The 14,555-nt window shown below is 41.0% G+C and overlaps 1 protein-coding gene across 1 annotated transcript in view; it reads right to left on the reverse strand.

Annotated features, from left to right (window-relative positions):
• Positions 1–5,338: 5,338 nt before the first annotated feature.
• The window catches only part of LOC145441659 (uncharacterized), a 125,128-nt gene continuing 115,911 nt past the window's right edge, over positions 5,339–14,555 (reverse strand). The window contains exons 3-4 of the mRNA XM_080319580.1: positions 8,521–8,583; positions 5,339–6,396 (exon numbers count right to left, since the gene is read on the reverse strand). Of these exons, the coding sequence (XP_080175706.1) occupies positions 6,266–6,396; positions 8,521–8,583 (194 nt within the window). The 3' untranslated portion in view covers positions 5,339–6,265. The remainder of the gene's footprint in view (positions 6,397–8,520; positions 8,584–14,555) is intronic.

A 14,555-nucleotide genomic window follows, 5' to 3' on the forward strand; every position in this document is an offset into this window, starting at 1 on the left:
ACAGTGCCCTTCATTGTGATTTACATTTCCCTGGGAAGAATCAATATATATATATACCTTCAGTACGCCAGTTCCGTTAAAGAGCAACGGAATTCAAGAAAGGTTTCGCATGAGTGAACAAGATGGTAAAATTAAAGGTTAAGCATCTCGGTTCAATTGAGTTAATAACGCAACAACTAATATATTCCCTGGACGTTCCGCGTTCCTTTAGCAATCACGACAGTGTAATATACCTAATAATAACAACAACTGCAAATAGGATCACAAGTCATCGATTTTGTTTTGTCATTTCATCAATAACTAATCCATTCTAACGAAGCCCGAAACATGGGATTACGTTATATATCAAACTCAAATGTGCTCGCTGGCCAATTTCCTAGTTTTTGATTACGCCGCAAGCCGCAACATCGATCGGGGTTTTATGTCTGTCCGAGTAGGCCTTCTTGTTTGACGGGATGAAATTGCCTAACTGAACATGTTTTGCAGATGACATTTCACACACACCGAGAAAATGAGATTTACTATTGTAGCAATTTACACCTGCCACAAAAAAGACATTCATAAATATTTGAATAAAATTGTCCTTACTGCATAATTGACAGGAAGGAAGCATAATTTGTCAAACTTGTGAGATACAGACACCATGCGAGAGGACCAATGCATCACGACATTATCGAATGTAAACATGTTTGATTGTATAGATTCGATAATGTCATCATAAAAGCTGTCGCATTTTAATTTTGCACCATAGCGGACACCAGACGTGCCACGACACAATATGTTAGAGTAGTTTGTTGCGTCCATGGTTGTAACAAAGTTACGGCGTTCCGGGTCAAATGTCCTATTCTAATTTAAATTTTGACGCAAGTCGTTTAATTGGTCACCGAGTAACTTCGAAAGGGCAAATCCAAGTCACAATTTCCAGTCGCGAACCATATACGATTCATGTTTTAACATCAATAGGCAAAGTGACGTAATAGCCGAAATTCCACCTCATAAGAGCGTTTGGAACTGATGTGATAGTAGAGTTGATGAGTAGTTTGAGATTTTTGAAGCAATAATAGACTGCATTTCTACTTTTAATATCCGAAAAAGACAAGTGGCATATTAAATACGATCTATTCCTTGTATATAGGTGGATAAAACCGCAATTAATGTATCGATTCAGGAATCCGGCCCACCAAGTGATTCATTTTCCCATATCCGGCCTGCCGAATGAAATTGTCCGTCCCTGAGCTATACCATGGAGCTATATCGTGGCAGCGATTTCGCGCGGGTTAAGCTGCGTAGACGCGCAGCCTCGCCGCCATAGAAATTCTCGTGGTCAAATATATTAATCCGGAATTTGGTTAGGTAAGAATCCCAATGCTCTACGACTAGATCTTTTCCCCGTAGGCCGTCATTGCTGGTATTACCCCTAGCCACGAGCACGTCTTTACCACGACGAAGGCGGCTTCAAAAGATTCAAAACCAACCCCACCTGAACTAATAACTCCCTTCGGTCGCAAAAAAAAAACGAATCTACTTGCGTACCAACCGGAAGAACTTCGCGTACCACTAGTGGTACGCGTACCAGAGGTTGGGTATCACTGAATTACAGAGACTATCAAAAGGAAATTGGCGACGGCCCAAAATTGTTTTCCAGATTTTATCATTAATTTAGGACCACATCATATTTGGAGTGCAGTGACATTTAATGTAATGTACATTTTCTCTGCACGAATCAATATATATATATATATATCTACCGAACTTCGTATTTGACAAATTTCTTAGGACTATACAGTGTGCATGATAACGTTTGAAAGTGATGTGATCGTGAAATTTGAAGAGTCGTTTAAGGTTTTTGGAGCAATTTTAGAGTGCGTCTTTACTTTTCATACCCGGAAAAGATATTTGGCACTTCAATACTGCAAAATACTTGATAATCCATAATTTCGATGCGGTCCGCACAAATTGTTCTGGCGAACTGCGTGTCCGAGACCCCTGTTTTGCATTCGACCGGCACGAGCCAAATTGAATTGCACGCATTTATTATGTAGCGAGGCAATATTTGAAGATAGCATCAGTGGTACGTGGACATATTAGCATGCGACACAATAGCAAGCGACATTTGAGCATGCGACACTTGAGCGTAGCGACTTTTGGTCATGGCGACTCGTGGGCATGTAGACATATCAGCACAGGGACATATTAACATGAGGACATATTAGCATGGGGACACATAAGTATAGGGACACACGAGCATGGATACACGTGAGCATAGGGACACGTCAACATGGTGACAATTTAATAAGTGCCACTTGAGCATGGTGACACATGAGCATGCGATACATGAGCCTTGACGACACATGAGCATGGGTACACAAGAGCATGGGCACACATGCGCATATGGACACATGGGCATGGGGACATAAGAGCAAATGTGCACATGAGCATGGGGTCATGTACGCATGCGACACTTGAGCATGCGACACGTCTACATGCAGACACTTGAGCATGCGACACGTGGATATGCAGACACTTGAGCATGCGACACTTGGGCATGCGACATTTGGGCATGCGACACTTGAGCATGCGACACTTGAGCATGTGACACTTGAGCATGCGACACTTGAGCATGAGACACTTGAGCATGCGACACTTGAGCATGCGACATTTGAGCATGTGGGCATGCTACACTTGAGCATGCGACACTTGGGCATGCGACACTTGGGCATGCGACACTTGAGCATGCGACACTTGAGCATGCGACACTTGAGCATGTGACACTTGAGCATGCGACACTTGCGTGTCTTAAGCGACTTTTGAGCATGCGACACTTGAGCATGTGACCGTATAGATTTGTCTGAAAAGCTCCAAATATCAAGGTAAAGCGATAAAGGTTGTCATTGCTCCACATATATTGGAATCGTTTACACGTATCAGACGAACTAAAAGAATATATCCTTTTGTGTGACGAAAGCGATTGCAAATTCGCATTTCGACACGGGACTTGTTATATTATTTTAGTTTTACGTGCCGTGGGTGGGTAGGGGGGACATCAGGGTTGGAGGTGGGTTAGGGTTATGATTATGGTTAGGTTAGGGTTAGGATTAGGGTTAGCTTAGGGTTAGGATTAGGGTTAGGTTAGGTTAGGGTTATGATTAGGGTCCATGTTGGAGTTAAGGTTTCCCAAGATTAGGGTTGGGGGGATGGATATTAGGGTTGGTTAGGGTTAGAGTCAAGGTATCCCAAGATTAGGGTTTGGGGGTGATGAGTATTAGGGTTGGGAGGGGGATATTAGGGTTGGTTAGGGTTAGGGTTAGGGTTAAGGTATCCCAACATTAGGGTTGGGGGTGATGAGTATTGAGTATTAGGGTTGGGAGGGGGGATATTAGGGTTGGTTAGGGTTAGGGTTAAGGTGTTAAGGTATCCCAAGATTAGGGTTTGAGTTAGGGTTACGATTAGGCTTTGCGTTAGGGTTACGGTATCCCAAGATTAGGGTTGAGGTGATGGGTATCAAAGTTGGGAGGGGGGATATTAGGGTTGGAGGAGGGGAGATATATCATTTTCGGACTGGTATAAATCCATGATTTTGACGCTAGTTAACTACACACTAAGAAATGACAAATGCTCAAGTGTCGCATGCTCAAGTGTCGCATGCTCTAGTGTCGCATGCTCTAGTGTCGCATGCTCTAGTGTCGCATGCTCAAGTGTCTCATGCTCAAGTGTCTCATGCTCAAGTGTCGCATGCTCAAGTGTCGCATGCTCAAGTGTCGCATGCGCAAGTGTCCCCATGCTCATTTGTCACCATGCTAACATGTCACCATGCTCATATATCACCATGCACAAGTGTCAACATGCTGAAGTGTCCCAATGGTTATGTGCCCCCATGCTCACTTGGTACCATGCCCATGTGTAACCATGTTGATTAGTCCCCATGCTAATGTGTAACCATGCTCAAGTGTCGCATGCTAATATGTTTCCATGCCCATGTGTCGCCTTGCTCATGTTTCACCATGCTGATATGTCCCCATGCGCATGTGTCCCCATGCTCATGTGTCCCTATGCTCATGTGTTACCATGCTAATGTGTCCTCATGCTATAGCGTCGCATGCTAAACTGTCGTTTTTCGTTGTGTCGCATGCTCATATGTCGGGCAACCAGCATCAGTATTTACGACACCAGAAATCATAATAGAAGATTCCTTCCCTAGGTACCTGAATCGGAATCATAGCCTGTCGGGACTTCAGACTGTACTGAAGTTCTAATATTGGTCAAGGCCTGCACTCGATTCATTTTCGTATTTGCAAAATAATAATTTATTTATCGCACCATTGCATACACAAAGGATGACCAACCCTTTTACTATTCACGGCCGCATTTCGATTGCATATGTAGCCTATGCGGCCGCATTCCAGGACATATCCGTAATAAACTAATTTGATACCAAATACCCCTTTCAAATTCTCCGTGTCTGGTGAACCCTGAACGACGGTCCACATACGGTATTCCAAACTTTGCACGAGCCCCTTGAGCATTGCTGAAGTTTTGCTTGGTACTTGATTGCGCAATGGTGAACGCAAAATTAATTTTACAATACGCACGAAATCGCTTACATTTATGTCATGAAGAATCAGTGCCTAATGTGCGTTGATACTCCAGCCTCGCGAAGCGAGAAAATATTTCAAAGTAACGGAGTTTAGTCGATATCATGAGTATACTTGCACATATCGCATGTATTCCGGGTCGCATATGTATCACGGGGCTCACGCGTCGATCATTATCTGCCTCAATTTCTTCGCTCTTGGGAGCTCATCTGCGGAGTCACGTGCTCGCCAAAATTTAATTTATCCTGATGTGAACTGACTACTCCGTTTTCTAATAATGACGAATACAGTTCGACTCATTTAGTATCTTAGGTGTATCTGTTAATTTATCCGGAGAGTTAAAAACCGGAGTGTTAGAAAAAGCAAGAAATATAGGGGCATTTAATCGGACGAGGTGCGACAAACAACATCAAACTAAATCAGTCTGCTGCGAAATCGACATTTTAGGTGATTCTGCATTTTCGGAATAAATTAAGTCGGCAATTGATTTGATTTTCATGATAATATATCTAGTGTCAAAATTACCTCGCGGGCCACCCAAAAGCCTTCTCGCGGGTCAAATGTGGATGGCAATTCCTGAGATATGTACTCAGCGAATTATTTGAAGACCATATATTACTTTACGACTTTAAGGTGTCTGAACAATCGAGTGCTTCGGTTCCTGTTGACACCAAGTTCGTCGTGGTCATATGACCGGTACCAATCATTGTTCGCATCTAGGATATTGCAGGTTTCTAGAGAGATCGCACAGTGAAAGGCTTGTATTCACCTGAACGCAATGAAAGTACGATGAAGACCAAAAAATACTAATGCAGGAAGTATGGAAGCAGAATATGCGACAAATCGATTGATACGTCTCCTATTTACATTCTGTGAATAATGGTGTCACGTTAGCAAGAATCCAGCGTGCAACACAATATCAAAATTCCTCACAATTCACCAAGGAAATTAGTTTCTCATGACAAAATAGTCGACGGGTAATCTCGGGTTATTCGTAGTCTTCTTTTAAAGTTTCGTGGACATGACTAATCGCTTGCTCTTTGTACTTCCCTCTTTTAAAATTGGTAGCATTTTGGAGCGCCAAAACGGCGTCGACAAGACATCTCACGCCGTTGCTATAATCTCCCACGCGCAAGTGAACCTCGCCTTTCAGTTGAAGCAAGGCCCAGCATCCCAGTTTCTTTGGAACCAGTTTCGTCCGTGCTTTCAATCCCTTCTTCCACGTATCGCAAGGCAACTCGGAACATATTCACCTTATTGCAAGTATCGGCGATATAGCCCGCGCATTTAGCAATATCGTTGGCTTTTCTTAGACGCCATAATTCCGTCGGCGTGCACTCGATCAGTTTAGCTGCTTCGTAGACTTCAGCCATAAATGCGATGGCGTAATCTTGACTAAAACGACGTTCATACGCGTCCTCCGCCTCGCTCATTATCTGCGCGAGATCGTAGATATTCTCTACGACCCTCACGTGCCAATCAAACAAATCAGTTGGCAATAACATTCCCTTACAGGCCTCCAGTACAACTCTATATAGAAGAACCGCTTCTACCAGTCGGTCTTGCTCCACCATGTTATTCCCCCATTCGTGCGTGTATACTGGCGGTATCGCGCAGACGCTTGATGCATCTATGAAACCCAACACGCTTATCTCAGATCGCAAGCCGTTCCCTTAGATGATCTCACGTTCTGCTTGTAGCAATAGCGCCTCCAAGTCGAAGCATTCCTGTTTGCTGTTAAACCTTTTCAATACTCTTGCGGCTACTTCGAAGTGCTTCTGTTGACGTGACGTGTACCCTGATCCTGTTGAAATGAGTAGCCCATGAGATGTGGAGATAGAATTATGTCCGGTTACTGTTGTTCGAAACCGCAATCCAAAATCATGGCAAGAGGTTTATAAGTCGCAGTTGTTCGCAGGGAAGCAGATAATACAAGGCAAGACAACTCTGCGTGGTTGCTTGGAGAATCCGGATTGGTAGACATCATCCTCTAACTCGGAGGTCACGAAGTTAAATGTGTTACCGATCAGAGTGGTGGTCTTCAACATTTTTGACCTCGCGGGCGAACGGTAAACAATAAAATATATGTTTAGGACCTGTAAACCTTTAACAACGAAAATTCCCCCTACATTTAATTAGGGCAAAATGCAAGCAGCCAAAATGTAATATTGGAAACTTCATTTCATGATGTGTTTTTGATAGTGTATATTATTACGTGGTTCTATTGAAGTCTCTACAAGGACAAGCTCACGCCTCACTGTTAAAGATCACTCACCTGATTGTCATCGTTCGGTATCCTTTGGTAGAAATGCGTCACTGACAAGCACAGCTCAGTTTCACGGTCAGAATTTAACCAATTTTGTTTAAAGGTTCTAGTAGCTTTCATAAAACTAGTCCAAAACGAGTTGTAGGCTACTTTCGTACAATTTCATATAACACTTGCATCGTCGTGACACACGCCAAAAGTAGACCTTGGAACTTTCTATTTCGACGCCATAGAAAAATACGTCCCACACTTCAGTATATATTTCTATTTTGATGCTTTATTACTCCAATTACTGAACAATCGTCTGACCTTTTGCAATTCGGAATTGATATAAAAAATTCTAATATATCGAACGGACCGGCAGGAAACTTGTCACGGACCGGTACCAGCACGCAGACAGGCGGTTGAGAACCACTGGTCTAGGGTATACAAAGGAATGCATCATTACAATATAGCGGTGTTCAAAGGACCTGGCCGGCCGCGTGTTTTCAACTCCATTTCCACTTATGTTCAAAATTAGTTACAGTTGCTACTTGAGATGTGGAATAGTGTGGATTAGAGGTTCCCGACCGCCGGTCCAGCAAATATGTTAGAATGTTATAACTCATTTTCCAAATGCAAGAAGAAATAAAATATCCAATTTTAGTTGATTTTTAGAAGTTTAGGACGTAATTGTCTGCATGGTGTCGTAACAGAGGGTTCATGGTCTGCTTTGAGCGAACGTCAAAATGGTGCAAATGTTGTATCAACCTGTTTTTAATCACGTCAGTGGACATTAACAGGAGTTCGCGAGCTACTCCTTGCAAAAACTTTAATAGACAATGTATCAATGCACGAGCAACTCTACGCAATATGAAACTAGAAATCGCCAAGTTTATGTATCAGTTCCTCTGCGGTCGTTGACCGAATATTTCAATGACTTTTTCACCTCGGAATCAAAAGCGCACAAGTACAACACACGCGAGTCCACGTCGTCCAAATATCATATGATCGACCGAAAAGATCATCGCTCCATCAAATATGCCGGACCTAATGTGTGGAACAGTATCCCGCCGGCTATACGACAGTCGACGAGCATGTCCACATTCAAATCGAAAGACAAGCAATTAGCCTACTACTAATTGAATACTAATGCATCCTCAAGATTACCGGACCACGACTGACCTATCGATCTCACCTTCCATGACATGCCACTCCATTTTGTCGCTTGCTTTTTTCTATACTATCTTCTTTACTTTTTAATCAGTGTGCATGCCTCCTCTTTACATCGCCTAGGCCAAGGTGGGTGTCTGATTCCATAAACTACTCCAAGTCGCTTCGACAACTTCCTATCTTTTCAGTGATGTATTGAACTCATAAAATTGGTAATAAACCAATGATGATGAACTATTAGGAATAGGACGTTATACATTTTGTCCATGTGATTTTTCCTTCAGTAGAACCAAGTATATAAATATCTAACATTGAAATTGCAGCATTATATTGAGTTCCAATATTACCTATGAGTTGCATACATCTGTCGTAAATAAATCAATTGATGATTTGATTTCTGAAGGTTAACCGGTCCGCGAGGTCAAAAAGGCTGAGAACCACTAGTTTAGTTTAGACGCTATAACTGTTGAGCACACATCTACTGTCAATGGCGATAGGCCTATGTCATACCTCCGTATAAAGCCTCACTTCGTCGAAGCACTTCAGCCGTAGCGCAAACGAGGTCTGACTGAGCTGAATAAAAACAAATTTGTCGCATCATCCATCCAGTGTTGGGATCAAGTCACCACCTTCGAGTCACGAGGCATCTCGAGTCATTGCAAATTAAGTCAATCGATTTACGAAGGTGACTCGAGTCAAGTCAAGGTACTCGATTTTTGGAGGTAACTAGAGTCAAGTCAGGTGAAGTCAAGTCACGAGTCAAGTCGCAAGTCAAGACAAGTTGTCTTTTCGAAGTACGAGGTAAGATCAAGTCATTGCATTCGCTATTCAGTTTAAATAGAGAACCGAATATAGAATTGAATAAACATGCTAAAATGCATGTTTAGCTCACGCATGCGTAGAATTGCAAAGCATGTCAGTAACTGTACAGGTGTACATCTCCCGTCTATAAAATTATCCGCCAAAATAAAGATTAGAATACGAAACCGGAGATAGTAGAAATGAATTGATATGATGCACTACCCCATTAGCCTACATATCTATGCTATGCAATTTAAGCCCCCGCCAATGGTTGACGAATATTATAAACTATATTCGAGTGTAATTTAAATCATACAGGAGGTTTGTTTAAGGCGATCACCGGGTACCAATGACCCATGAGCCTGACCACTGACCAGTCTCTACAACAGAGATTGATGCTTTGCTATTATATCGCTTTCCTACTAGTTAACAACAATGTACTCTGCCAGGTCCAATGATTTCGTTTGTGGTTAATTTACTTGTGATAGAACAACAGAGGTTCAGTAAAACGCAAAATAATTGAATGAATGAAACTGGTCGCTCCCACTGGTCACATCAGCATATCGCAAACAATCCGAACTCATGAAAATACAGATATTTTTGTCGACACCGACTACTTAATGACTTGAAAATTTTTGTAAATTTTTCTCCGGGTCACGAGTCTATCCACATTTTTGAAACGCCGAGTCAAGGCAATTCATTTCTGTAAAGTGACTCGTTCAAGTCAAGTCAAACGAAAACGGTGATTCGAGTTTGACTCGAGTCATCCCGATACTGCGACAATCCTATGAATTACCATGCAAAAATTTTCGAAATTCTCGATGAAAATATGTCCACCATTAAAGTCAAGTAATTCCCTCTTACTTCGTTTCTCGGTAGGCTTCGTTCCCACTTTGCCAGAGCCGTTTCTGCTTCCGGACGCGGTCGATTCTGTGCTGTCTTGAATCCCTTCCTTGTATTTAGAGCCAGCACTTTCTCTCTCGTTAACCTCAACAGCTTTCGCGTTGGGACCGATCGAACCTGCCCTAAAATTAGATTTAATTTATAGTCTGGACGATTGCTGCTCCGTCTGGTAAGTGAATAGGTTCGATAACACACATACCGACATAAACGCAGAGGTAAACTGGGCAGCAATCCAAAATTTCCAGGGTACTCATGTAGGTTTTGTCTGCTCCACCTTTTACCCAAAGTGGCTATGTTATTTCCACTTGTACTATAGTTCTGTGAGCTAAATTTCTTTCAAAGTTTGTCCATTAGTTAAAACTATTATTTTATGATTTAGTATGGCCCTTATCAATAGAAATGAGGATCCAAAACGTTCAAATTTTAGTTATGACTTTGTGAAATTACTTGTTATTATCTTGATTGAATAGCAAATCGTTTTATGGTTCTTATACCAACGACAGTTGCTTGTACCGCTAGCTAGTTAATTAACATCCACAATACATTGTTACAATAGCTTTCATATGACAACCATCACAAAAACTTTGAAGCCGACAGATATGGGAAGGAGAGAGACTCCTGAAATATTGTTATGCTCGAGTGATTGTAGTGAAAGGTAGCGACATTTACCTTGGGCTAAATATACTGTCGCTATACAAACAAAATCATAAACAGCTATCTGGATCCTTTGCAATTCATTTGAGATTAATTAATATTTGCTCAGATAGTATACACGATGTTTTGACACAATATTCATCCAAATTTGAAAATTGAAGTTGACGATTCGTATTTTCAGGTTGATTAAACATGAAATCACCCTAAAATCTAGACTTACTGCAGTCTCAGGAACACGTACCTGAAGTCATGTTGGTAAAACTAAGATTTCCCATGTTTTTATTACATAGGCAAACATAATAATTTAATATTTTTTGTTACATAGTGAATATACCCCCTGCATCACGTAACAACCCGTCGACCAAATCATCATTTTGAAACTATTTCACGACTATTTTTTATATCTTTGCTTTATCCCACTTGAAGTAGGTTCGAGATGTCATGGACCTCAATTCTTCGACTTGCAATCAAGTATATATTTCCGTTATACCAATGCTGACTACTTCGACTATACCTCCGCATACACTTCACTAGCGCAAGCGCAGTTAACGCAGTAAAAAAAATATATAGCACACTCACCTGTTATGAGCCATGGCTTTTGAAATCTTTTCCGTTACTGCAGGTAATGGTGCAATGGTAAATTAAATTAACCTATATCTAATCCAACGACAAAATTTCTCAAACTGTGATAGAAAAGGCATTCATGAAATGACAAATATATCGCCAATGTACTTGGCTAATGTGGGAGGAATTGGACAAGGAATCGTTTTTATTTATATCGATGTGAAAAAATGGAATTGAAGATAGGGTCCGGATTTCCTATGGATATGTTCTGGACTTCAACTATGCAGATATTGCGAAATTTCACACGTCATTCATTCATCCATTGACTCATCTTATTCTGGAATTTGGTCATGAAAAAGGCATAGCTTAACGATATCGAATTTACGTTAAAACTCTCAAGTAGAATTCCGATGCGATTAAACTCTTTGAGCTATGTTGGTCAATTATTAAGTTACCTGAGTCAGGACACATGTATGCCCGTGAGACAACACCACCATTTGGTTGGTCAGCGATATTGCACTCCTTGAGATGTGTGTGACTTTACTAACCCTCAATTTGGAAAATGATTTGGATATATCTCCCGTATGACTGTAACCGGCGCCGCATACACTATCTCATGAGATTCGTGCGCTATTCAGCAACGTCCAAAGCAATCATAGTCCCATTACTATCCTCTGCTGCTAGCTAATGTTGGACAATAATTCTAATCTCACTAAACCACACAAGTAAAATCGACCAGTACAACGTCACTTGCAGTTTCTTCAGTGCATCCCATATTGACTGCAATCAACAACTGTACCTTTAGCCGCTGTAGCTGGTATATAATACGGAAATTCAATTATTGTCACTCGACTGCCGACGACCTCATCTGGCACGGCGTATTGAAGGCGCGAAAACCTATTGGGAATTCAGGATGCATTCTTGAACTATTGAATAGTATATTCATATTGAAATAAACCCGAATATTTTCGGCTGACACTCGTCAGCGGTAATCGTCAGCAACTAGTGGAGAATTGGAAAGAACATTGTATATCAACAATCGTATCACAAAATATGACGTCACACGCGAAATCTGTAATTTCGATAATTATTCGCACAAGTCGGATTATCGAACAGATGTTTGCCGATGGCAGAATTAATGGCCTTTATGGCCTGTTAGATAATCCGATTTGTGGAAAGAATTATCGAGATGACAGATTTCGCGTCGTTGGGAAGGGCCGTTTACACTTCCGTATGTGTGCCCTGGAGTCTACTTTTATCAAAATACACCAATCCAAACTATGTCAACAAAAGGAGTTCGTGTACCACCTAAAAATAGTACATTGAACGCTCTCTCTTTCATGCTGGTGACGTCATATTTTGTGATACGATTGTTGATATACAATGTTCTTTCCAATTCTCTACTAGTTACGATTACCCCTGACGAGTGTCAGCCAAAAATATTCGGGTTTATTTCAATATGAATATACTATTCAATTGTATATTGAAGGACTGTACCTCCAAGAAGCTCTTCAAATATTCTTGAACTAGAAATACCTTTTTTCAGTAAGTTTGAAGTTTTCATCATCGGCATAAATAACACCCATACCGTATTACACAGATGCTAGATATTGACTGATGATAGGTCTCGAACTGACCATAGAAAACATGTTTCATCAGTCTTCTCACTTGTGCTTCGACAACTGCAAACTTGAACGTGATCAAATGCCCAAAGCGTGTATTTGTTTCGCCCACTCTCAGTGGCTTATAGAAAGCTGCAAGGTAGCATGCTGTAGGCTACGCCCATAATGTTATTTGTATTTTAATTGGACAATAGTATCTGTGTAATACATATAGCCACACTTGTAATACAAATTCTGGAGCTAGAAGTAACTGACGGGATTGTTATGTTGTATTCATGGATTCTCGATGGCAATATCGACAATGGCAATTTAATATATCTGCAATGTTACCAGCAGAAATGCCTGCAGGCAAAGACAATTTCACGGAAAGCAATCGTTATCGGCTATGATCAACAAAATCAGTCTGTCAGCCAATCAATAGCTTTTTATTAAGGTTTCAACTAATCCGGATCTTTTTCTCGTGATTGCCCGCCTACACTCCGTCTATTTCCCGCCCACCCGCCTGCGTCTACTTTCAAGCGCTTTGCGCGATATGTTAACGAATTTCCAGTGGTATTCCTTCATACGAATTTCAGTTTTTATCGATAATCTACAAAATGAGCCTTTAAAACGCAGAATTTGTGAAATTCCCTAAATTCCAAGGACAATCCTAATTTAGAATTTCTACATGTTTCAAGCCAAGATGGTTGTTAGACTTGTACAATATTCCAAATCGCTTCAACGGCTCCCTATCTTTTCATAGTATCGCGATCTTGTGTAGTTTTGAAATGATTGAATTGATGATAAACTGATATTAACTTAAATGAACTGCACCGTCTTGCCGCTGGGATTATAGAATGAAATGAAATGCTTTCTATTAAATAGACTTCCTAAGCTTAAGACTACATCTAGCGGATATCATGCTAACAGTGAATACAGACCGGATATGATGAAGATCCGGTTCAGACGCTGGAGCAGGATATTTTCATGCTGAAGCCCGCGATGCTGTATACACAAAAATTACACGTAATAGTGGTGTATTCTGGAAGCGCAATCAAATGATTTAGAAGCCATTGATATGCACTCTTCATTTCTCAATCATTCATTCCCACCGACAGGTGGGGGCCAACTGTCAATGTCCTACTGAAGTCATCACAATTCATTCAAAACAAAGTTTCAATGAATGCGGTGCAAATAACACTCTGTTGCGAGCTTGCTATGTATTCTTGATCCAAGATCTTGACCTAGATCTTAGCAAAAGGAATGTGTGAATTTATTCAGTTGCAAGTCCCCCTCTTTACAAAACTACTGTAGTGATGTACAACGCATAGCACATGATCTGCCACCAACGGTCCAACTCCGAAGGCGGGATTCCTCCGTTCAAACTAACAATGGTTAAAATTACATAACGAACGGAATTCTGCTCACTTATGAATCTCTGACTACCATTCCTGCAACGTTCACAATACACATACACACGTTCAAGTTTAGTTGAGCAGGTACGCAATTCAGAGTTGGATCAATTGTAATTTGTAATTGAGCTGAATGTAATTAAATACATTTTTTCATGTAATTGTAATTGTAATTGTAATTGAAGCATTTCTATTTTGTGTAATTGTAATTGTATTTGTAATTTGATCAAAATTTTGCTTAATTACAATCTCAATTACATTTTCATGGAAACCTGACAATCACAAGATAAAATAATCATTTAATCAATCATTTATTCGTCGCACCAGTGAAAATCCGGTACGAACCAGGATGACGACGAGGGGCCTTAAGGCCTTAGTAAACAGTCACCACATGTAATAACTAGCCTATTTACATCGGTGTTCTATGCGTGCCGCGTTATAACTGGATAATTCAGTCACGCTAAACTGTTTCCCATACTTCAGTAGCAACAGAAAACTTTGTGAATTACAATATAGGCTAAATCAGTGGTTCTCAAACTGGGGGCGTGAAAGCATCTGAACGGGGGCGACGCTCCAGTGAACTGAAATCTTTTCCGCGATTGGCCCAATT

The sequence above is a fragment of the Botryllus schlosseri genome, chromosome 1 (genome assembly GCF_051294905.1).
Source record: "Botryllus schlosseri isolate E-star chromosome 1, Bs_hap1, whole genome shotgun sequence".
NCBI classification, from domain to species: domain Eukaryota; kingdom Metazoa; phylum Chordata; class Ascidiacea; order Stolidobranchia; family Styelidae; genus Botryllus; species Botryllus schlosseri.